This window comes from Falco rusticolus, chromosome 4 (assembly GCF_015220075.1).
Source record: "Falco rusticolus isolate bFalRus1 chromosome 4, bFalRus1.pri, whole genome shotgun sequence".
NCBI lineage: Eukaryota > Metazoa > Chordata > Aves > Falconiformes > Falconidae > Falco > Falco rusticolus.
In genome coordinates this window covers 71084714-71108206 of record NC_051190.1, presented here as the reverse complement: position 1 = coordinate 71108206, position 23493 = coordinate 71084714, and the positions used below count along the sequence as shown (strand labels likewise).

Below are 23493 nucleotides of genomic sequence, written 5' to 3'. Positions count from 1 at the left end.
TCCCCTCTCTGTGGCCACAGAAACCTAGAGAAAAGCACAAGAACAGCAACCACACAGTATTGTCGCCTCACAGTATTTTACTAGACTCCAAGAATTTGGACCTCAAAGTCCTCCTGAGTTAGAGGATATGACTAGTAACGGTGCATTCATAGAAACAGCTCCATCCTAAATTAGGCGGTCACAACCGTATCAGTATGAGTAAAAAGGCACTCCGTTTCTGCTCTGGCCCTTCCTTTATAACAGGGACATGCAAAAAAAAAAGTTGGACTCTGTATAAGGACAGCTACACAGAAACTAGCACTACTTTTTCCCATAGCAGAAAAGAAGCACTGGTATCGTAAAACAAATTCAGCAGAATCTTCAGAAGGCAGTGTCTGCCTCTCTACCAAAAAGGATTATGACAGTTTGGTCAATGACCATTTTATTTGTATAGTAATCTTCCTCTCTGCTTATAACAGTATTCACAACATCACACCACGCAACCAAAAGAAACAGATGAGAATATACCAAAACATAAGTAATCCAAGCAAATGGACAAGCTCAATTTCAATATGGAAGAGAAAAGGCCTGAAAAGGGTGCTAATTCATACAAATCAAACACACGTGACATTTTGAAAACATCTGTGGAATAAAATTGCATAATGGAGGGAGATTAAATGAAATGGCTTTAGGGAGAAACAATCCAGGGGGTATCACAGCCACAGAACAAACATCTGCCAACCTCAAATGAAAATGGGGATTTCCTCAAGAACCGGAGCATGTGAACACTTCACAACTTCCCCTACATACAGTTCAAGGCTGAAAAGTACACGTGTGTGAAGGGCTGCCACTGTAAGACTTTTTAAAACCCATATTGCCAAATTAAAGCCAGCTTGCAAAGAATGCAGGGCAAGCGTAATGCAACCCCAGTATCCAGTCATGAGCGCTCCTGGCACAGCGTTCTGATGGAGGAGCTGTGCTGACAGCTCCACCAACACAAAAGGGCAATCACCCAGTCTCGCGGTCAGCAAGGACACTGGCTGCTGTCCCAAGGTCATCTTATGACCAAACTGTAAGCCCCATAAAATTGTACGCATTTTACACATAAAATGTACAGATGTACACCAACAATAAGATTCATGCTAAAAAGGACAAAGAATATATAAAGTTCTGAATGTTATCGAGTCAAAAATTAAAGGCAAGAATGCAAACTCCTTGCAGTTTACTGGCCTCCACAATGAAGTGTGCAGGGTGAGGAACTTAGCCCCACAGCACAAAGGACTTCACTGGTCATAATAAATTCCAGTTATAGCAAGAAATTCTGGGAAACCAAATTCACCCCCCATATATACATATCCCATTCAAGCCAATGAAGAAACACCTACTGATTTCAGGAGAGGCAGAATAAGGGCCAAAAATTGGATGCCATTTAGAAACACAGTCCCTTCTTTGAAATTAAATGGTCTGGACCATTACATATTACTACTGCCATGAGAGCATTAATGACACTTTGCCATTACGCTTTACATATCTCAAGGAAAACCTAACAGACTAAATGGATCACAAGTTTTCAGCAAAAGCCCACATCCCTGAACCATTGCAGGCTTCAGAAAGATGGCTTAACTTAGTTACTCACCTTAGCTCCCAAGCCCCTGCAGAAAATCAAGAAAAAATACAGCCACTCCATTTATCAGTTAATTAACAGCCACAGCCAACATTACTTCTAATGGGTACACAGCACAATAAAAATTTCTTTTCAATTAAAGAAAGTATCTCTTCAGCATTTTTTAAGGAGTTTTTGCCTTTAAGAGCAGCAATCATGTTTAGAAACCAGTTGCATGGAAGCAATAAATGTATTTTGGGACAGATAAGTGCTCCAGGTCCATTTTCATTTTGCCCTTTACATGAGTTGACAAGCATTTATTGTACCATATGCCATTCTTTTCCCAAAGAAAGCATGTAGACAACCGTCAGTAAAAATACTAATAATCTCTACTTCCTAAAGTAGCTTGAGATTATAAGGGAGCCATCTTGCAGCTTCTCTTAAAAGATCTACCCAATTTTGAGTATTCTTTCTGTGAAAATTAAAGTATTACCAGACGGTGTCTGGACAAAGAGTAAACTTTGACCATGTCAAGTCATACTTTCAAGCCAGCACTGTAACAGCCACACATCCCAGATACTGTTTTTTCTAAGTTACCTATTCTTTTCTGATACATAACCCCTAATAATTACAACCTAAAGTTTAGATGCTGTATGTTCTGTTCTCTTAAAACTAAGATACTCATTCGCCTTGAACAACAACATCCTAAATCTAAATATCAGATTAAAACACAACCATAAGCCAGACATCATTTTTGGTTTTCTTGTTAAAGCAAGTCACTCTCTCCTCAGTAATTGTCTTCTCTGCTGCCAGCCACCATCCTTGCAGGAGAAATACCATTCTTTACTCCCGTTCACATGAAGGGTCAAAGTTACTCTTCAGACACACTTTCCAAGAGGGCCACAGAAATAAAATTCCCACCAAGGTACATCTGATGCTGTTAAACTGAAGCAATTGTATCTAGTCCAATTTAAAATGACTTGGATCTGAGCTACGATGTTTATACAATGTCTATATCTGATCAACAGTTAAAAATTTATAGTAAGCAAGTCAAGAATTTTCTAGCTAAATAATTTTTAAAGACATTCAAGCATTTCAGTGATTCTTCCTGTAAGTGTAAGTCAACAATAATATGCTATGCAGTTTTGAGTACCTATCAGCACAGACCAACAGATAACACTCAATTAATCTGTTTTATTTTTATCCTCCCTCCTTAAGGCTATGTATACTGGCACCCAGTTCTGCTCTAATCAATCAAACTTCATAGGATTAGGCTATAACTAGAAAAAAATACTGCATATTCCTCATGAAGTCAGCCAAGATGTTCTCATGGGAGACACCCTCTGCATGAGACCCAGTTTTGGAACATTCCCTTTCCTAGGACCTATGCTTCCATACTGTCCCAGAGCTCTGAAAAGCTCATCTTTCTGCAGCTGATAATTTAAGGGACCAGAGTAGGCTGTGCTTTTCTATTATTTTGTGTGCTTTTATATTTGAGTCTTGAATGGGCACGTGATGCACTGTACATATCTGGAAAAAATAGGTATCGTGAATATAAACCCACTTGAAAAGAGAAATGCAAATGTAACATTCACTATCATAACACAACAGTTATGTGAAGTAACAAAAAAAAAAAAAAAACAGTCACTATCACTTACATCACTTATTATTTCACTGCATTTTCGGGCCAGTTCCATATTTCTGTCCTCAATAACAGGCTTGAGGAAGACCTGTAAAAGTAAGGTAATAATTCCAGGTTTACTGTCCTAAAAGGGTAACAATAGAAGGAAATAAGTACTTTTCAAAGCTATTGGGGTTTAACTCACCTTTTCTTCTTCTTCCCCATCCTCATTTTCATCCTCCCTGAGATCCTGAATGACAGATACTCTCATTTCAATAGTTTGCAGAAAACACAATGAAAACCCTAAAAAGGTTCAGCACTGCAGGAAACAGCTCACACCCTACAGCATGCCTGGAATCAATGCTTCATTTGTGCCCTCCACTGCACTTAACTCTACCAAGGCTCCTTCCTTATTTAGGCAGCCCTTGACAGTCTTTATCTGAACAATTCAGTGTGAGTGAACTGAAAGGCATTGCAGATGGCCTGCCTAGCTATCAGTTGCAGCAGAGCTAATGCCTTCTTACAGATAAAATATAATTAAATGACCTACCCCAGTCAACTATTTTTAAAATGACCATGGACACACTTAATTAAAATACTGTGATGCAGTTAATTCATAACATAAGTAATTTAGTAGAATTAACTGGCTTAAGAGGGGAATACTGACTCTACACTTACGGAAAAACTGCACAATTCAAAGATTCAAGACACCAACGACTCCAAAACCAGTTATCACAAAAATTTTATTTTGTTGGTCCAATAACACAGCTTTTTGATTTAAAAAAGTACGCTATTCTTGTTTCCCAGCAATGTAACTGCTAGTAAATTTTTCAGGTAATACCCCTTTTTCACAAAGCTCATACAATTCCTTAAATGCTTTCTGCATCATGTCAGATGCAGGTTAAACCTGTGCATACAACAGAAAAACACGTCTGTATACTTACAAGTATACATGGCTATGTATTTGCATAAATATGAATGTTCCTTCACTGTTAAAAATTGTCATGGTTTGTAATCTCAAAACCAACCTTTTTCAATATGAAGTCACTGACTCCAGCTGCAATGAAACTGAAAGATATCCTTATGTTGATGGATATAGTGTCACAGTGTTTGCTTCTGTAAAACAAGCAAGGAAGTATTACAGGACCAGTTAGAGTAATCAGCATTTTAACATTATTTTTCTTTCCAAACTGTAGCTTGTATACTTCTCATGTTATAGAGGTCACAATTTTGAACTTCATCTAGTAAAGTGATTCACCACTACACAGCTTTGCAATCAGGCAAAGATACAAAGAATGTGTGCTCTCAAAAAACTCTTCGAAGAATTTTAAGTACTTGTGCCCAAACACAATGGCCTTGGAGCTTATTTAAAAACAAACGTTTCTTTACAAAAAGAAACATTTCAAAGAAGAGGAAAAATACAGCATCTGACTTAGTTAAGGTCTGAATTAAAAAAAAAAATATTGAGAACAAAGGCACAAACTCCTTTTAGTCTGCAATTATCACGAGACAGAACTCTTTATACATTAATAGTACAGAAAGCGTCAAGGTTTTCCATTCTTCTATTTCAAATATAAGCTCCTGAAGTTCAGTTTTGGAGTGGCACTGCTGAAGTTCAGGTTGAAACCTAGAAGCCTTGTTTGTACAGGTGAGAATTACCTGTAATATATGCTCACTACTTTTGGAGCTCAGGATGTTTGCTCCCGGTATAAACAAATGGTTTAGCCTTCTAAGATGAGTATTCACAGTAACGGGTCATTTTTTTAAGATTATGGCCACAGCAAATATATCCCTAAACAACAGACTCATGCATGATTTCAAGGACCACATGTTAAGGAGACAGGAGTAGCTACAGAAGTACTGACAGAAATGCAGCACCAGGGCTGCATTTGGGGATTTTTTTGATAATACTGCAAGTGCTATATTCTTCAAGCACAGTTAATTTCCTTTTCCTTCCTATGTTTAATAAATTTTTTAAGTGGAGACATTGAAAAATATTTCAGAGTAGAAAAGAGCTATTAGTAGCTGCAAAGCTTGCTAAATATGGGGGAAATCTGCTGCAATTTTTTGCACTGGAAAGCAAATATGGTCAAAATGACATAGTTAAAACTGTTTGGGTTTGGGGGGAAAAAGGAGGTGTTCAGCTTTTTAACAGCTTACATTATAACTGGTGGTTTTTCAGCAGCTGAACATACCAAAATTTATATATATGTTGTGGTTTTCCTGCAATGGTTTCTGCATAATAAAGATTTGCTTTCTCTGTAGCTTGATCACTTTCGATCAGACCTGAAGTGGTCAGGCCATTGGACTAGATGGTCAGCGTAGGTCCCCTGCAACTCAAATATGCTATTCTATGATCTTTAACTGCTTTGATACAATTCATTTTTTCCATTTTTGCATGACCTGGGTCAGGCACAAATTTGCTATGTCCCATGTAACTTCTATAATGCAAGGATTGCAAGACAGCTGTTATAACTTATCATATTAAAGAAAAATATAATACTAAGTGCAAAGGGAGTAAGGGAAAAAATACCACAGCATCAACTAACCATATATAAGTTATTCAAAATGGCACTCTTTTCATAGCATGCAGAGATGCAGAGAGAGACTATATGACACTGAAAGCTGCCTTCCTTTTTTTCACCCTCCTTAGAACACTGAATACTGTCAGAAAATATTCACTGTGCAATAAAGCAAGCCTGAAAATTAAATATATCCAGATACAATTCAGAGAATACCTTGTTATGTCCATTTAAGAGGTGCACAGTTTAGAAGTGCATTAGGATTCTATTAGCAGCCTGCAGGTCAAGAACAAGCTTAGGTTACTTCCATAAGAGGCAATAAATAATCTAGGATCAGCAGGCACGTTTGGCATTGCAAATGTTTGTGTATGTTTACAAATATTTTTAAAACTACCCTAAAAATACTAAATCTAATCTGAATAAAAACCTAGCTAAAATGCCGAGCTTTACATTCCCAAAACAGTTAAGCATGCTGTATTAAAGATTACTTTTTACCTGCAAAACCTGCATTTTTACCAAAACCTCCAAACTGATACTTCTGAACCATTTTCCACGGTATATAATGAAATAATCTGTAGTCACTTGTTCTAGCATGAAACGGCACAGATTACTCAAAATCCAATTTTACAGATTTTTAAGAAAACACTGTAATGGACTGCTAAGCTATGTATGCACGGTATTTGTATGCATACAGGGCATGGCAAAATTGGGATGTATTATTGCATTATAGATATCTTAATATGCACACAAGGGGGAGAAATGGGTTCTTCAGGGAAGTATCTAGTATGAACTCATTCAAATTTTTTAAGTGAATGCTGCATAGCTCCACATTTCCGCTTCCAGCAACCCTGCATGGATGTTTCACATCTCAGTTCAAATCTAGCCTTAAGAATGAGGCTCTGTTGTTGAAGAAGCTACAGCAAAATCAAAATCACTGTATGTGGTCTAGATTGTTCACAGAAGCACAGTATTTGCAGTACACAATTTTCACTGTATATGAACTTTTGATAGAGAAGACAAGCCTTCTAGAAGCAAACTATACGATTTCTCCTACGAAAGGAGACAGACGAGTCTTCCCACACCTGCAGCCATCATTCAATTGTGTCAATGTACTATTTTTTGACACAGAACATTACTCAAGTATTTGGTCTAAATGCGTATCTGCTGAGGAGGCAGAAGGGGACGAAACATGGGGTATAAAGGAGCTCAAGTCCCCATGAGTATGAGTTGGCCCAGCATGCAGCTGGGTCCGGCACACAGTTGTGCAGCTTGCCTGTTTTGATCGAACACAGCTGCATCCACATCTGGCCAAATCCCCACCATCTCCTTGTCCCTTTATCAATCTTTTCAGAAATACAATTGGGAGATGTTAGCCCAGAAAGTTAAAAGGCTTCATCCCATTTTGGCCCTGATATACATAACAGCTTAGCAGTGGCGCCCAGTCCTGTTACTGAACAAACAATACCACTGGACTTTTTTAGCATAATCCCCAAAAGCTTTCTGAGATCTACAATATCCCCATGTACTGTTGAGCTGAAAGAACTTCTTTACCACTTCACAGAACAGCAGAAACTGTGCTTGTCCAAGAAAAAGTACCAGAAATGTCAAAATCTCAAATGTATTTAATGCAGATGTCCTCTGAGGTACTTGGAACATAGGCTGCAAGTTAAGGGCCATGGTATTTCAGTGGGAAAGTCTGCATAGCATTATAGTGAGAGGCATACACATATTACAAATATACTCCTTTCAATTCTGCACTGAAAACCTAGTAAGAACGGAGGCAGAGTTTTAATGCCTTAACTACCCTGCTTCCAGTGAGTTAAAAATCAACCCACAATCATCCCTGTAACAAAAATGTTATTTTCTATTCTCACTGGACAGACACATGCATCACTGAAATAAGTACAATTACAAGATGTCACAGCTGGTAGTCTCTTTTCCAGAAGCACACAAGGCATTTGTAAGTGCTGAGATTCAATTACTTCTAATTTCTAGAAATGTTCATCTATCAGACTGGATGTCATTAGCAGCCCTGCATAAGGAAGTTCATAGTTAGGCTATCAGCACCACAATCACAAACAAAAAGAAAGCGAAGGATCCCAGCCTGCCAGTTTTGACCTCTCCTGAACATGAAACTCCAATCAGCATTAAGAAAAGAAATACAAGAGATGGCTCCCTTTAGAGAAAAAGCTTACCCATAAGCTTGTTATCTGTCAGGTCATTAACACTGCGTTTATCAAAAGCACTTCAGAACCTGCAGATATCTCATGGTTCTAAGCTAAGATCTTCATTCAATTGAACTTACTTTATTTAAGGTTTCGGTACAGCAGAGAGTGGCAATGGTATTTTTAAAGACTAATACAAACCAGATGTTAGGATACTGACTTGTGAATCCCAGAAAATGTAATGAATTACCAATGCCTAATAAATACATATATAGAGACTTTTTTTTGCAAACACATAGTCATGGGAGACCTTGTCTAATTCAACTGGATCTTGATGACAGAACATTTAAGATGCCTGTATGGTACAACCAGTTTCACAAAATAATATCCAAAGTAATCTAGCTACCTGAAGCAGTGTAGCTATGTTAGCATGACAATGCCTGAGTTAATACACCTTCCCACACAGCTAATTATCCTGAGAAATGAACCCATTCAGAAGGCAGCAGTATTTATCATGGCACAAGATTGCGCCACGCCGATGTAACCTTAGCTGTGATCAGCAGCAATACATTGAAATAAACTAGCATAAAGCTTTTCCAGATAATAATGAATTCTAAAAAAAAACCCAAAACCTCAGCTTCACTTTTCTGACAATATTCGTAATTGCCTACTACATTTGCACAATAGTTTTGAACCCTCAAAAATGGTATTTCCTAAATGGGATATACAGTTTCACCTGGTGTTTTCTCCCAATTTTTCATTTGTCAAGAAATTAAATCCTCAACAATGGAGGAATTTGGTGTTTCCACCCCCTAGTATTTTCAGCTTAACCAGAAGCCTGAAAAATCTATCGCTCCTGCAGCTCTCTTCACAAGTTGATGCATCAGGAGCTGAGATGCTACATTTGACTATATCGTAACTGTTTAACCCACTCTACCTGACATAGCTGCGGCATCTCTGTTTCTTGCCAATTGCATAAAGCCCCTTTCCCCTCACTCAACTGTCCAGCTAGGTATGGGAATCCACCAGAGCTCATAGCTCTGCGGCACAGCAGCTGAGGCTCTTCAGCACTCCCCACCTCTTACTAGTGCCATTACGACAATGAATAGTCAAAATACTTATTCCTTTACCTACAAAACTGGGGCCGTGATGCTACGCTCGTTGAGAGACCTGCAGGCCAGTCCCCCGCAGGCAGTGGAGAGCAGCACGCAGCCAAGCCACCCCTCTGCCCTGCAGCTTGTGGCTCTGGTTTCACAAGGCTGTTCTAGGTAAGATGGCCAGAAAGTGAAATTATCAGCTGACTGGGTTACCGTGTGGGGTATCCATAAAAGCAAAACCACATTCAGCAGCAGAAGGATTCATCAGGGAAATTATGGCTTTTCTCTTCAGACTCCTTAAATGCAGAAAACTCTAGATAATAGACCAGTTTTCCATTCACAGAATTTTCATTTTATACAAAACTAAAGCCTGTGGAAGAAGGAGCCAGGACTCTGTAATAAGAATTTGGAAATTTTGCCTTGCTATAAATCACAGCCAAAGTTATCAATGACTGTAAATAAAGCCAGTAATAAACAATAAATCCTAAAAAAACTAAAGATACTACCTCCCTCTTTTCAGTGACTTTATATTCATATACAGCTTACTGTAATCTGAAATAATAGAAAGGTATATTTATCTTTATATACAGACCCTTGCACTCATTTTCTTAGCCATATAGACTGGGCATGTTTACTCGCTAGGAATCTTTGTTGTGGCATTACTTCGAATTCAACTGCCTGAACAGACAGAATCTCCTGGAGCAGGAAGGGAAAATTGGGCCTTGCCCACAAACTTAATTTCCTTTGTAATTACATCCACCAGACTATAACCCTCCCTTACTTAATGAAGGCATTTTTCTAGAAACTAAACCCACAGTCGTTTGGTTTACTTGTGCTTAATTGAGTTTCTTCTTCATATTTCTGCACTTCTTGTGTTTTGATAGACCTGATACTGTAACTTCAGTCATACTCTCTCTGGAGGGAACAACACCGTAACACACACCTTTAAAAAAACCTTTACAACTTTAGTGTTCTAGAACATTTCATGTTACTGATTCTCAAGCAAGTTAAATTTGCATTAAATTGTTACAGACAGCTAACACGAAAACAATAACTTCTTCACTGACAGTTATTTAAAATCATAGCTTTTAAATTTCAGAATACTCTTCAGAAAACTCCAATAACTTCAGAAAAGTTATTCAAGTAACTTTTTGATCAAGACAAATAATTTCAAGTCATAAATAATTGCTGGAGAAGGTCTATTTTGAAATATCTTCAGACACAAAAAAAATAATCCCCTAATTATGTAAAATATACAATAAACTTATTGTGCTTAAAATTACTGATTCTTAAATAGCTCTCATTTGGGGGGAAAAAAATACTAGTTCACCTGTTTTTTCTACTTTGTTAATTATGCCCATTATAAGATCTAAACAAGAAAACAAGCTACACATACTTTGTATCCAGGAGGGTTTAAATCTGGATTGTCATAGTCAAGATTCTCTCTTAGCCTACCATTCTATGCACGACAGGTTAAGACAACAATATGCAAGAGCTGTACTATGAATTCAGCAGTGTATTAGAAGACAAAGCACTTAACATATAAAATGCACATTCAGAAAATATCCATAATTTTCAAGATTGAGAGTTTATAATGACTGATGGATAGCTCACTCTTTCTGAAAAGCTGCTGTGTCAAAATAGTCTACTTGAATAAATATTATTTTTGAAGTGCTTATAATAGGCTACAATGGATTTGGAAATACAACTGTTAATAACTCTGTATTGAAAAGAACTTTCTAACAAAGAACCCTACACTGAGGGTTCTCTGGACAACCTAATCCTGTAATTGAGTTCGTGGTTGCAATTCAGGAGAGCAACTTACAAGTTCTTAAGCATTAACTACAGTGTTGAAGAATATACACAAAGAATACAACAGCTACCAATAGTAAGTCACAGGAATGTCAGATCCTTACATACACTCTGTTTAACAATGATATATACAAGTTTCCATGACAACACTGACAAGATGATAAAAACATCTTCCTCCATCATCCACAGAAAAATACATTTCTGCTTATATCATTGATGAAGTGGCAAGCACCTAATTTAGAAATGTCAACTTGCATTTAGTAACATGTTTTTATATTCAGAGAAATGCACATCATATTTTTAAAAGATTTAACTGAGTATCTGAAGCAGATTTAAATGGTTTGTTATGTCATTTTTTTAGTCTTTTAAATAAAGCTACATAAATCTTTACCTTTTGCTTTAGTCATGGTCCATATTCTAGCTGCAAAATTTCAGCTTAAATTTTTTTTACCCCCATAGAAATCTCTTTTGCATGGATCAAATAAAAGCTGATCTAGCATCTCCCAAAGAAACAGTGCAGGTTTTAGCAGGAGTATCTTATTTTTAAATTGGCTTCATTTTGCTCCATGATTCACAAAAAAATTAAGAAAAAATGCATAAAGCAGTTCTGCATTATCAGTTCCCTAATTTGCCTTCGCGTTAGAGCATCATCTTACTCCTAGTCTGTGCTGTTTTATTCAAAACAGTAGTGGACACAAAACTGGCATTTCTTGCTCCAGCTACTTTATGGTCAATCCTGGGACCTGGTTATCCTTGAAAACAAACAAATTCAATTACATCAGTGGAACTTAAACTTGCGGTTATTTCAATACTAGGTGAGCATAGTTCTCAATCTATGAAGTACCATCATAATACTTACTAAGATCTTGGTTTTCACATTTTACTATAGGAAAAAAACAGTTCCCATAAATTAATAATAAAAATTTCAGCCTACAGTGCTCTTCATATAACACAGTACATCTAAATTACCACATTAAAGCATACTGAATTACAGTTCTTCAAATCAAGGAAGGCTAATGTCTGCACCATGTGAAGTAATACAGCAAGTACTCTCCGAGAGGAAGAAGGTAAAAAGAATAATATAGCAATATCTTGTACACTACAAATGATCCAGAAATACTATCTTTGGGCATGATCACTTGTTACTGTTAGCAAGGTTAAAGAAAAATAGTTACTTGATATTCATACAGCTTCTTGTGGATAGAATTTTAAGGAATTTTGTAAATACGGGGCTAGAGCCTTTGATAGAGAATACTGACACAGAGCAATCCCAAGTCCTTTCCCTGTCCTCAAGCATTTGAGGAGTAGGCTGGAGTCAGGGTTAAGTAAGAACAGCCATGGGTAGCTCTGATTAAGCCTAATCAAAATACCTGCTCCTGATCATAGTGCTGACCCATGGCTACTTAACAATCATGCTATGGACAGAGGGGTGAGTGCAGCAGACTTGATTTGGGGAACAAGCTCTCTTAAGTCTCCTTCACATCTGGAATTTTGTAAAGAGAATTGAGACCAGGATAAATAACTACTCTACAGAACTGCTCCTTGCTATGTACCTGAAAATACACGATCATCCTATAATTCTGTTTTACAAGGTGAAGAACAAGGGGCCATTAAGTTAAAGCAGCATCTCCATAGTAACAAAGGAAGCCTGTGATGAACAAGATTTCTTGACTCCCAGCCCTACAGTTTTAATGCTGATATCACAGAACCTCTCAGCAGGGTTTTTCCTGGCTCTTTTTCAGTGACATTTGTGTTAAGTCACTTTCAGCATAAACTAACTCTTAACTTCTAATACTCTATTTACAGCACTGAAGATAGTAGAATGTTCTAAGAAAAAAACTATCTGATAAACAAATCTCTTTTTTTTGTTGTGTTAATATAGCTTAAAAATATGAAAGGAAAAACTGGGAAGAGATCAGAACACAGAGCAGTCTTTCATTTAGGACCTTATACTAAATTATAATTAGAAGCGACTGGGTTAACATGCAGCATAGTTAGAATAACAGTGTAGTAACTTGTTCTGCAAATTAATTTCAATGTCTATTGAGTTATCAGTAGTAACTATTTGGCATGAAACAAGTAAGATAACCTCTCTGAAACCTGGCATATAGAAAGAGAGAGAAAATATCACGTTCTCTCCTTGCCTTCTGAAGTCTAAATTAAAGTTGTATTAAGATGGTTTTATGTTGAGTTCAAAAAAATAAGTGACATTAAAAAGTGAATTTCAAGTCTAGTTGGGTAAGGTTCTATTTACATTGCATTTCTGTAAATATTTATTATTTTTTTATATATACATAATCCATTACCAGGGAATTAATTTATGTTAGGGCCTAAGGCCTAGCTTTGAAGAGCTTTTAGTCTTTTTATCTCCCTGATGATCTCATGGGAAGCCTGAGCCTGCCTTTCAGCAAAAAAAACTCCAAAGCCTGAGGCTGCCTCTGGAAGAGCTACATTTGCCTTCAGGTCTGTGCTAAATGTATTTTGGCAGCTTTACTACAGCTGAAGAAATTTTTCAATCTCATCAGAAAAGTGTACGCAATAATGATAATCTGTAATACAAAACTGCAAACCCTGGGGGTGGGAAGTGCCTAATATTACATACATGGATGCTATTCTACAGTCCCAGAAGTAACTACACATTTCACTTCCTTTTAACAATTTTAAATGATCTCTTTGCAAGATGAAGACACAGCTATAATATTCTGTGTGTAGACATTCAAAATATGTCAGACTCAGCTTCCCCAAGCTTATATTTAAATCCTAGGATATTAACATCCAGTGTAGCACAGCACTTGACTAATGCTACCCACAGGGGTTTTCTAAGATGTTAGAACTTTCTACAGCTAAAAATCAAAATTAAGTAAAAAATTAGTATTAGCGTGCAAGTCCTGTTAATCTTACGTTGGCTTTCAGCCTAATAATGAGACTAATCTTATTGTTTCACCACCATTAAACATAAAACAGCCTTTGGAGCAGCACCCAGAACCTAGCGACCCTGCCCCTACTGTGTGATAATCAGAGGACTGAGCCAGAGAGCCCTGCTCCCTCCCGAGACCCTTCTTTGGCCCATGAACCTTCTGTTCTTGTCTACACCATGAACTGCAGCAAAATGCCTGTCAGGACCCCCATCACAGTCTGGATTAGGCCACTCAACTGTGGGCTCAAATACCTGTTGGGCTGGAAGCAACACCTACTACTTCCTAGAGGAATGCCATCACAACTAACGAACAGAAAAAAAAGGTCATAAGCCTTCCACTCTCTAAACACTCAGCTGAGTTTCTGAGCGAGCATGTTTGGAACACATACGCTGCAGTTGCAGAGTGGCAGGCAGGCTCCAAATTCAACCTAAAGACTTCACATGGGGGGTTCTGATGGGTTATAAGCAATGGACACTGTTGGGAGGATGCTGAATACCTGCACAGTGCTGTAACAGATCTGCAGATTCTGCTCTTTGCTTACACACATTGTGAGACAGTTTTGAAAATTATATTCTGTGTACATCTCAGCTCAGCAATCAAAACTTCTGTGGATGCCACAATCTTCAGCTTCTTAAGAAGACAGGTTACCGGACTTTAGTTTACGATATAACTGCAGATAGAATATTTTTCGTATCAAAACTGTTACAATGATGGACCAGTGGATCAGCCCCAGTAGCTTTTCTGAATAGTATTTGGATAACTTCATAATGACATAGAGGTAGATGGAGATACCATTTATCAGAGTAGCAGCATTTGAAGTTAAAACACAAGACTAAAATTTTTAAAAAAATAAAAGCAATTGTTTGCCAAATTAAATTTTTATATGAAAGTTGTCAGTCACTTTCAAACAGGAGAACAGAAACCACCCTGCATGAAACTGCTAACAATCTTAAAATGGAGAATAAATAATTACCATTCTGTCAAGACCAAGTCTAGAGAAGTGACACTCCAATTTCTAAGACTCAACTTTCAGGAAGCATAGGGTTGCTTCAAGGACAGAGCTCCTGAATCTCATAGAATTAAAAAAAAAAAATCCTTAAATACAAAATCATAAGATAAAAAAAAAGATAAGCAAACCAGAGAAAATGACTAAGTGGTTTAAGTCTGCACTGAGGTTTAATGACCCTGAATGAGATGTTGTGTCTCATCTTGAGTCAAAGTATTAATATTTAACTTCTTAAACTTCAATTAGCTTTTTCTTTGAAGGCTGCTTCTATTTGCATTTTAACTGAAAAAATGTCATCTTTATTCCAGTTATGATTTAATAGATGCACAGATACAAGTTATACAAGCAGATAAGTGAATTTTCTCCATATATAGAAATCTAGATGAATTTGCAATTTGTCCAATTTAATCAAAATCAAGTTTTGTTACATAAAATTTGGTGTGCCTCTACTTCCTGCTCAAGTCTATCAGTCTTCGCTGCTTTGCTTTCATTTGAAAAGAATTTCTGACGTCATTTGTTTCTTCTAGTGTAAAATGACTTGCAGACAATGCAAGAATATGGACACTCCTCATAGATTTTTCTGTCCACTGCCAATTATAATTCATTCTGCTGGAGACTCAAATTAATGATGTGCTTTCATCCACTACTCATCCCTTGTATTCTAGCCACATAAGAAAGGAAGGAGTGTTTAAAAGTAAACATGCTCTCTGTTCTAAAAAAACACCAGCAGCACTTGTCATCCCATGTAGATAACCTTTATCTTTCCATCAATAAGGACCACACAAGTAATCCCTAAGGGTCCAGTTTTGTCAAATCAGAATTATGTTTAAGACCAAATACATGTGAAATTCTCTGCCATATACATTTCTCATGTATGAAAATGGTAGAAGCCATAAACAGTAGAAAACATTACAGGTGCTCCACACACTATATAACTATTCTCAAGCAATGTAAAATAGCATAATTGGCTATGTATCTGCATTATTACATTTGAAGAAACAACTGCCTAGTTGTTTTCTGTGCTTCAGTATCTATATTTTAGTCAAAAGCATAAATATTTACTTGTACAATGCAAAGGAAGTATTAATATTAACGTTTACAAATTCAATACTCGGTTTAACATTACCTGACTTCTTTTACAGAGTATCCTGAAGATAACCGCTTCCAATAATTCATTATAAAATAATCTATGACAAATAATTCTCATTATTAACAGGTTAATTTCATGCAAGCTTTGAAACAATTCACACTCAGACCACAATAACCTGAAGAATACAAGACTTCAGAAACCTGCTTAATATGAGTTAAGTCATCTAAGGCATTGAGACAAGAAACTGCTGAAATCACTATTAACATAATCCTTATTTTCACAACTCCTTAAGATGGGCTCTTTTCAGGTAAGCTGCAGAGAGAGAGATTAGCTGATATGTATTGATTACCAATGTAATAAACATAGGTATTCCAGGGTCAAAAAAAGGGGTTGGTTGTTTTTTTTTTTAAGCTGGGGAAAACTTGGAAAAAAAGGGTAAAGTTAGATAAAAATTTAAAATCAATTAGGTATAAATAGAAGACCAGATCATTAAGTAAATCTCAGTTTACAACTAAGACCCTGGTTTCTTTCTTTCAGAGGTTGTGTTATCCACAGTATGGTTTAGTTTACTGCACTCTGAACTGCAGAGTATACCCTGCCAAAAACAGTAAATGTACTCATTGGTATGAAAAAAGTCTAAACATAGATTCTCCATCCATGGGAAAAATAATTTGGGATGGAACAATGTTCCTCTGGCACCTGTTATATATGTAATATGCATTATTTGTCTTGATTCAAATCTAAACAGAAAAATACAAAAGGTTTTCATGTCTTTGCTCATTGTGAAAGAGAATAGATAGGCTTTGAGTCAAATACTGCCAAATACTGTCTGCCAGTATTTATGGTTCATAAAGATGCAGAAATCTCTTCTACGTCACTTATCTGAAAAAGCAATGAGACTGTAAATCCTGATTTTAAATGGACAGCGCTATGTTTTTCTACGTGGTTTCTCAGTCTCCCATCACCTCCTTTCATTTAATCTTTCGTTTAATAAATAATTAAAAAAATGTTTTGTCTTTTTAAGTAACGAAGAAGTGTTTGTTCAAAACGTACTGGCACGAAGAATTTGTTATCCATTTATCCTGGGCAGTCCAGTGGAATGAGTGTTCAGAATGATGGACGGTGTTTGAAATAAAGAGAAAAATTGAGTGAGAGTTGACATTAGTAAAGCTCTTCTTTTGTTGTAAGTGAATATTAATGACTCCTGCTCAGTCTTTCATCAAAAAATCATTCAGAATGCTATGCTATTGGAAAAACGCTCCACTTGGAGAGACGTACTCATATCATACCTGAATCAGAAGTTGGCAACAGCTACAACAATACAAATTTTTAAAGCACATCTTTGTCTTCTGATTAAGTCTTTCATAGGCTAAGCTTAAACAGCATGCCTTCCACGCCCCAGCTTGTGATTTTGAAAATGTCTCTTTGTACCTATACTCTTAAAACTCAGTTGGAAAAATAGAAAATAAAGACAGTTTAAGACAAGGATGATTGTGGGTGGCAAACAAAATATTGCATAAAAAGAGAGAAAGAATACACAGATACAAAAGCCTAGAAAAGGAATTATCTCATAACCAGGGACAGTCCTCAGCTCAGCCACACCATTTACAATTTTTTTTCAATAAGCTCATGTATTCTTTTTCCTTTTACCTTCCACACTTTATTAATTTTTTAGACTGTATATAGTACTGTAAGAAATTTAACTTAAATTTAATCTTCAGTGTTGTTATATTCCCTTCCATTGACTTATTTTAATTCCAAAATTCATTTGTAATGACAGTTTTTTTCCTCTCAATTAACAAATGGTTTGTTAAATGCTGTATTTACATCGGGAAATGCCTTTTGTGCAGAGATGCTAATACCTTTAGGCATTCTATCTGCCTTAGCTCTGTATTTTTTCCAGATACAAAAACATTTTTGTGGGGAAGTGGTAAAAAGGATGTTTATTTTTCCTACAGATAGCTGCAGCCACACGATTTCCTCCATACCACTGTGGCTTCTTATTCTTTTTTCCAACATCCATTCACCAGCAGTGCTTGGCTGCATGAAGTCCCCACCATCGTTTCAGATTTATGGAAGAAAGAAGCGGAAGAAAAAGCTGGCAGTACAGAACCACCATTCTTCCCTCAAAATCTAAAGCTGAAAACATTTGTGAAAATATGGCACCATTTGATACTTTCAATAACATGTTCTTGTGTTTGTATGGTGTAGTTAAAAATGGTTTTTACTTAAATCCTACAGCCAGACCTTATTTACTGAAAACTTCTGCCACACACTCAACTTTGGATAGGACATGGTACAAAAGCAATTCAAGATGCCAGAGTGACTATTACACTGCCTCTGCCTCTGTCCTCTCATCCTGCCTCCAGTCTCTGAATACTGTAAACAACACTAAGTTCCTCCTAGCCAGACTGAATGAACCTCAAGAATCACCAGGTTCACGCTTCCCTTCCCCAACTCTGTCTAGTCGGAACATAATTCACGGGCTATGCCATACTAGCCCGTTCTCAGACATCACCGCCATTCCATACACCAGTTCACTTTGTGAAGTGAGGTAACTTTGGTTGAGACCACCTACATGGAAAATATACTGTGTATCCGATGATACTGTGAAAATCAGAGCTGATCTAACACATGACAATGGTAATACCATGAGCATGATGTCTGCACTAGCACAGGGTTTATATGACAAGGAGCTGAAGAGGGTGAAGGGGAAGAAAGGTCAGCTTTCACAAAACTGTCAAGATGAAGACAGCCAGCGAAAACTGCAAACTAGTTTTCCAGCTCTCTCAGAGGCTAACCTCTCATCTGTTCCTGCATCACCTCCATTCCTCTCCCACTGCTATCCTCCTTCCACAGGTGCCACATGCAAGTCTCTTACATCTGAGCTGAAGCACGCTCCCTCTGGGCACATGAGAGTTTAAAGACTACAAACTTTAAAATTTCTTTATATATCAAATATGCTCCAGTGCTAAGTCAACCAAGGCGATTTAATTCTTCTGTGTTCTGGTCAATGACCTTTTTTAGACTGGCCCAAACAAGCAGATACTGCCATACAATACATAGTAAGACAACCATTCCTGCAAAGAATGTATGACCATGACTAGAGCAAGCTGTCTTATGACAAACATAATCTATGGAGCTCAACTGAGTTCATACTTTTCTACCTCATAAAACAGAGTGAACACCACCAAGAGAGACATGAAGCAGTGCACATTCACTTTCAAATTAAATCAATAGATGATTATGAGTACACAAAAAGCAGATGTGCTCAATCTCAAGATGTCAATTTTACACTGTCACTCCTCAGATCAGAGCTCTACTTTTAGCACACAAAAAAGCTGAAAAGAAAACATAATTCTCCAGAAAATTTACACATAGGCCAACTTCTTAATCAGTTCATATGAAATGACACAAAATCAATAACAAGAATTAAGAAAAAAAAGTCTTCCAGGTCACAGGAACAATTATGGGACAAGAGCAGGAAGTTTATGGCAGATACATTTGATGTGCCAAGATGCGTTAGAAGCTGGAATGAACTTCCCATTTCAATTTATAATTGAAGGTCAGCCTTGAATACATAATCATGGGGTGGAAAGACAAGTGCTTGACAATTAAAATACAGTAAATACAGTATCCAGGTTATTAAAAACATTTAAAAGCTATACACAAAGATACTGGTTTATGTAATTTAGGATTTTATCACCATACATACGATCTTTACTGAGGATGACTAGACAAACTAAAATTTGACATTTCCTAACTAACCTTACACATGTTTGACAATGCATTCAAAGTAATGTTTTCTATAGCATTCTGTATGTAGTTTTCCAGTTCATTTTCCCAAAAACTAAGCGGGACTTCCATTAGATAGCACTGTACTGACACTCCAAGCGATCTCTACTCAGGTTGCAGCATTTAAACCCATCACGCAGATGTCTGCCACCTGAGCTGACAAACCAAGAACAGGCTGTTGTGTCCTTTCCCATACATCTCAATCTGCCAGTCCTGCCAGGCTCAAAATAGCTCCCTGTCAAAGTTAACATTTCTGTATCTTTCCCCCAAAATTAATAGTTCTTTCCAAACTGATAGTCCCAATTTACTTGTCCAGATCGTCCTACTTTCCTGTATGTCCAGTGAACAATACCAAGTCCCAATTTCAATGCTTTTCCTTTTCAGCTTTCTTCAGTCCTCCCTTTACATATTCCTGTAAGTTTGTTCTGTCTCCTTTACAGAGGAATCACCTGCAGCCAGCAGACAGTCAAGGCATTCATGGTACAGGAGAGAGAAACTCCCCAGTCCTGTTTCAGATATCTCAGCTTGGTCCACTATGCAGCAGTCCAACATCCAGCGGCAAATGCAGAGGCAATCCTGAGTCACTGTTAGCAAATTCTAGCTATGCTATATTCCTAAAGCAAATTAGGCAGACATCAATAGACAAACACTCATCCATCCCATAAAACATCATCCTCTCCAGCCTCGTTTCTTTTTTTTCTTTTTTTTTTTTACAACAATAGCAAATACAGCAGAAAAAAACAATGAAGTTTAAAAATTTTTGAATAATTTTTTTAAATATAATCAAAGTAATATATATTTTCCTTAGTCTTTGGAAGAGCTGTTCCAGGATGATAGCTGACATGGAAGTTTTCAGTTCCAAGTAGCTAAGTTAGACAAAAGTAAGCATTTAGAATAGAAAGTACTGGGCAAACAGTGCAATAGATAGGTCCATCAGATCTATTAGCAAAATCTGTGCCTCAGAGTTTACCTCTGAACTCCCTGATAAGTACCGATGAAAAGGTACTGTACTTGGTGGAGGACCTGTCTACAAATAAAAGAAGGGAGAGTTACCAGCAATGGAAAAAGATAACCATGGCAAAACTAGACTGATGAGAAATTACAAACTACCAATAACTTCTGACACGGGAAAGGTATGGAGCCCCCATTACTGAAGAGCTATACTGCCTTAATCTGTATTGTTGGTTTTAGAAGAGAACTTGCCTACCACAGGTTTGAATAAACAAACTATTTAAAGTTTATAACTTTATATCCAACAAAACAAACAAACAAACAAAATTGGTATTTGTCTTCAATTCTCACTGAGTTACAGACAACGACTGTAGTCTATTCCTATCCAAACCAGTATCTCCAGCAGTAATACATGTTGTTTTGGCTGGCCATCGTTGTTTCCAATGAAAATCAAATCTTGGCAAGTACTGTGACTTCATTCAAGATCTTTCAGTAAATCACAGGACGTCTTGGAGAGGATAAAAGCAAACCCTGTCACCACTGAGTATGCTACAACATAACTAAGACTGACACTGTGATTTAGGGATATTTAATTTACCATGCCATAGCCTTAAACAAAAAGAACCCCAGAAGGTACCTTCTCTTGTTAACAACATGGTTGTTCTCAATTTAAACAAAGAAAATTAAGATTGTATTTCTGGTCACATTTATGTGCTTCCTGGGTACATCCTATTACAATGCACAAATGCAGCATTAGGACGGGAAGAGACCAGAGTCACATTAATCTAATTCTAACCCAGTAACTTTTGTCTTCCCCCAGCTCTCTCCCCCTGCTTCTTCTCTGAATCTTTCATTAACTACTCTTTTTCTTTCTGTCCGTTAAAAAAAAAAAAATCGTCTGAAAGCTATGAATCAAAAATGTTTCAATGTCACCAGATCACCAAAGTATCAGAGATTAATATGGTTAATATTCCTACTTTGGCACCCCCATTTCTCTAATTATGTTTATATTCTTCCTAATTGATATCATACTATCTGGCTGAATTGCAAACTACGCTTTCAGACTTTATTGAGTCATTGCTCAGTTGTCCTCATCTGCAATTAGGTCTCCACCGCCCAAGGTCCTAAGACCTGCCAAAACTCCCTCCCCCTTGAACAGCTTATATTCTAAATACAAGTTGATGTTAGCCTTTACCAAATCCTGAACTTCACCGTTTATCTTCTGTACATTGCAATTGTATTGCAGAATTTGGGTTCTGCTAAGAATAAACATGAAAGCATAATAATACATGTACATTTCTGTAGCATTCCTCGACATGGGATGCCAACTCCTCTTAGATGTGAATGGCAGCTTCTGTTTCAGATGGGGGTTCTTCCCTCACCTAGGAAGAATATAAGTTATCTGAGGCCACAGAAAAGTCTACAGAAGACCAGCAAACATAGCCAAGTCCTTGAACACAGGACTGTGCTTCCACTTTCCCAGTGTATTCTTTCTGACCAACAGCACATGAAATTCAAAGTCACAGCTGTATTCAAAACATCCCAGAGTACAAAGTCTACTTGTATGCCTCCCATTACCTACCAGTTTGGGATCTTTTTTTTAATTTATAGTCCTAACTCTGTGTTGGATTTGAAACAAATTTTCCCCCACTTACTCTCCTTTTACATTTCTAAACTTCTATGAAAAGAGGAAAAAAAATACGGAACAAAATTACTGTGAGCTCTCTGCCTTCTCAGCATTTTACTGGTGTCCTTGAAAAAACAAGGCAAAAAGAAGATACTCTTAATGTACTAACGTCAGAATAAATCTCATGTCTCTGCTGACTAGTTCCATTTCTGAAACATTTTTCCATACAAGCAGTGGCATATGAAACCAATTCCTTCTTTCATAATTCTGTGTAACACTACATTTTTTCCCCCATGAAGTATATATAAAAAAACCATCTCCTAATTCAAAAAGAGAAATGTCACAAAAGTTAAACTCAAAATGAAGATCTGTAATCTTCGAGTCTCAAACGTGCTGTTTAATTTCAGAAACTATCATATCAGCAGTTTTGGAACACCCAAGTAGGAAGCGCGCTTTTATTAATATTCCACAAAACCAGTTACACATAAGTAACACACATTGCCCAAAAAGCAGTCTAGTCCTTCCCCTTAGTAACAGGACCTATTTCAAGCTTTCTCCAAGAAAAACACATTTGGACTGTACACAATATTCACTACTGCACACTATACTGGAAATCTGTAGTGATCACTGTAATTTCTTGAAGTTACCATGCAGGCATGCTTTCCCTCCTAGGCATCTCTCTAAAGGAAGCGAGCCACTGGTAATGACATCTTCTACAGAAATGCCAACTGATGCCAAAATGACACTGAGTAAGTGACCACACACTGCCAAACTCAACTCAAAGGTCAATAACGTCACTAAATACTGTAAAAGATGTGTTCCATTTCATTTGTAATTCAAAAGATCAGAAAAACATGGTTAACACTAACACTATTGAAAAGGCAAATATAAATTATACTTTCCCTTTTTTTTATTGAGTTGTTCTATACGTAATTGCTTAAAGTAATTTCTTTCAATGTGCTGATAAAAGACTTTTCAAACACCTCTATAAAAGCAACAGAAAAGAAAGTACCTTAAACCTGGGCGCAGGTAACAGGCACGATAAATGGACATTGTAAACATGCATTAATAAAATTAAAGAAATACTTATGTGGGGGCTGTTGTACTGACTACTGAAACTTCAGCTGGTAATGGAGACGATATTACATTTTCTCAGTCCCCTGTCAAACGTACCTAATTAGAGGGAATATACTAGAACTCCTTAAAACTGAAGAAAACATAGTACTGAAAACCTCAGGTTCCCAGGCAAAGCTGTATTAAACTGGAGTTAGGACTAAGTTTGTATCAGTAACTTAGGAGCTGACCGA

At 37.1% G+C, this 23493-nt stretch overlaps 1 protein-coding gene across 5 annotated transcripts in view; it reads right to left on the bottom strand.

The window, feature by feature from the left end:
• The window catches only part of NEBL (nebulette), a 269788-nt gene that overhangs the window by 92942 nt on the left and 153353 nt on the right, over nucleotides 1-23493 (bottom strand). For 3 of the 5 annotated variants that reach the window (XM_037385195.1, XM_037385192.1, XM_037385193.1), the window contains exons 1-2: nucleotides 3409-3474; nucleotides 3241-3312 (exon numbers count right to left, since the gene is read on the bottom strand). The exons of the other annotated variants lie outside the window; for them this stretch is intronic. In XM_037385195.1, the coding sequence (XP_037241092.1) occupies nucleotides 3241-3312; nucleotides 3409-3474 (138 nt within the window). Of the gene's footprint in view, nucleotides 1-3240; nucleotides 3313-3408; nucleotides 3475-23493 lie in introns of those variants that run through there. 5 annotated transcript variants of the gene reach the window in all.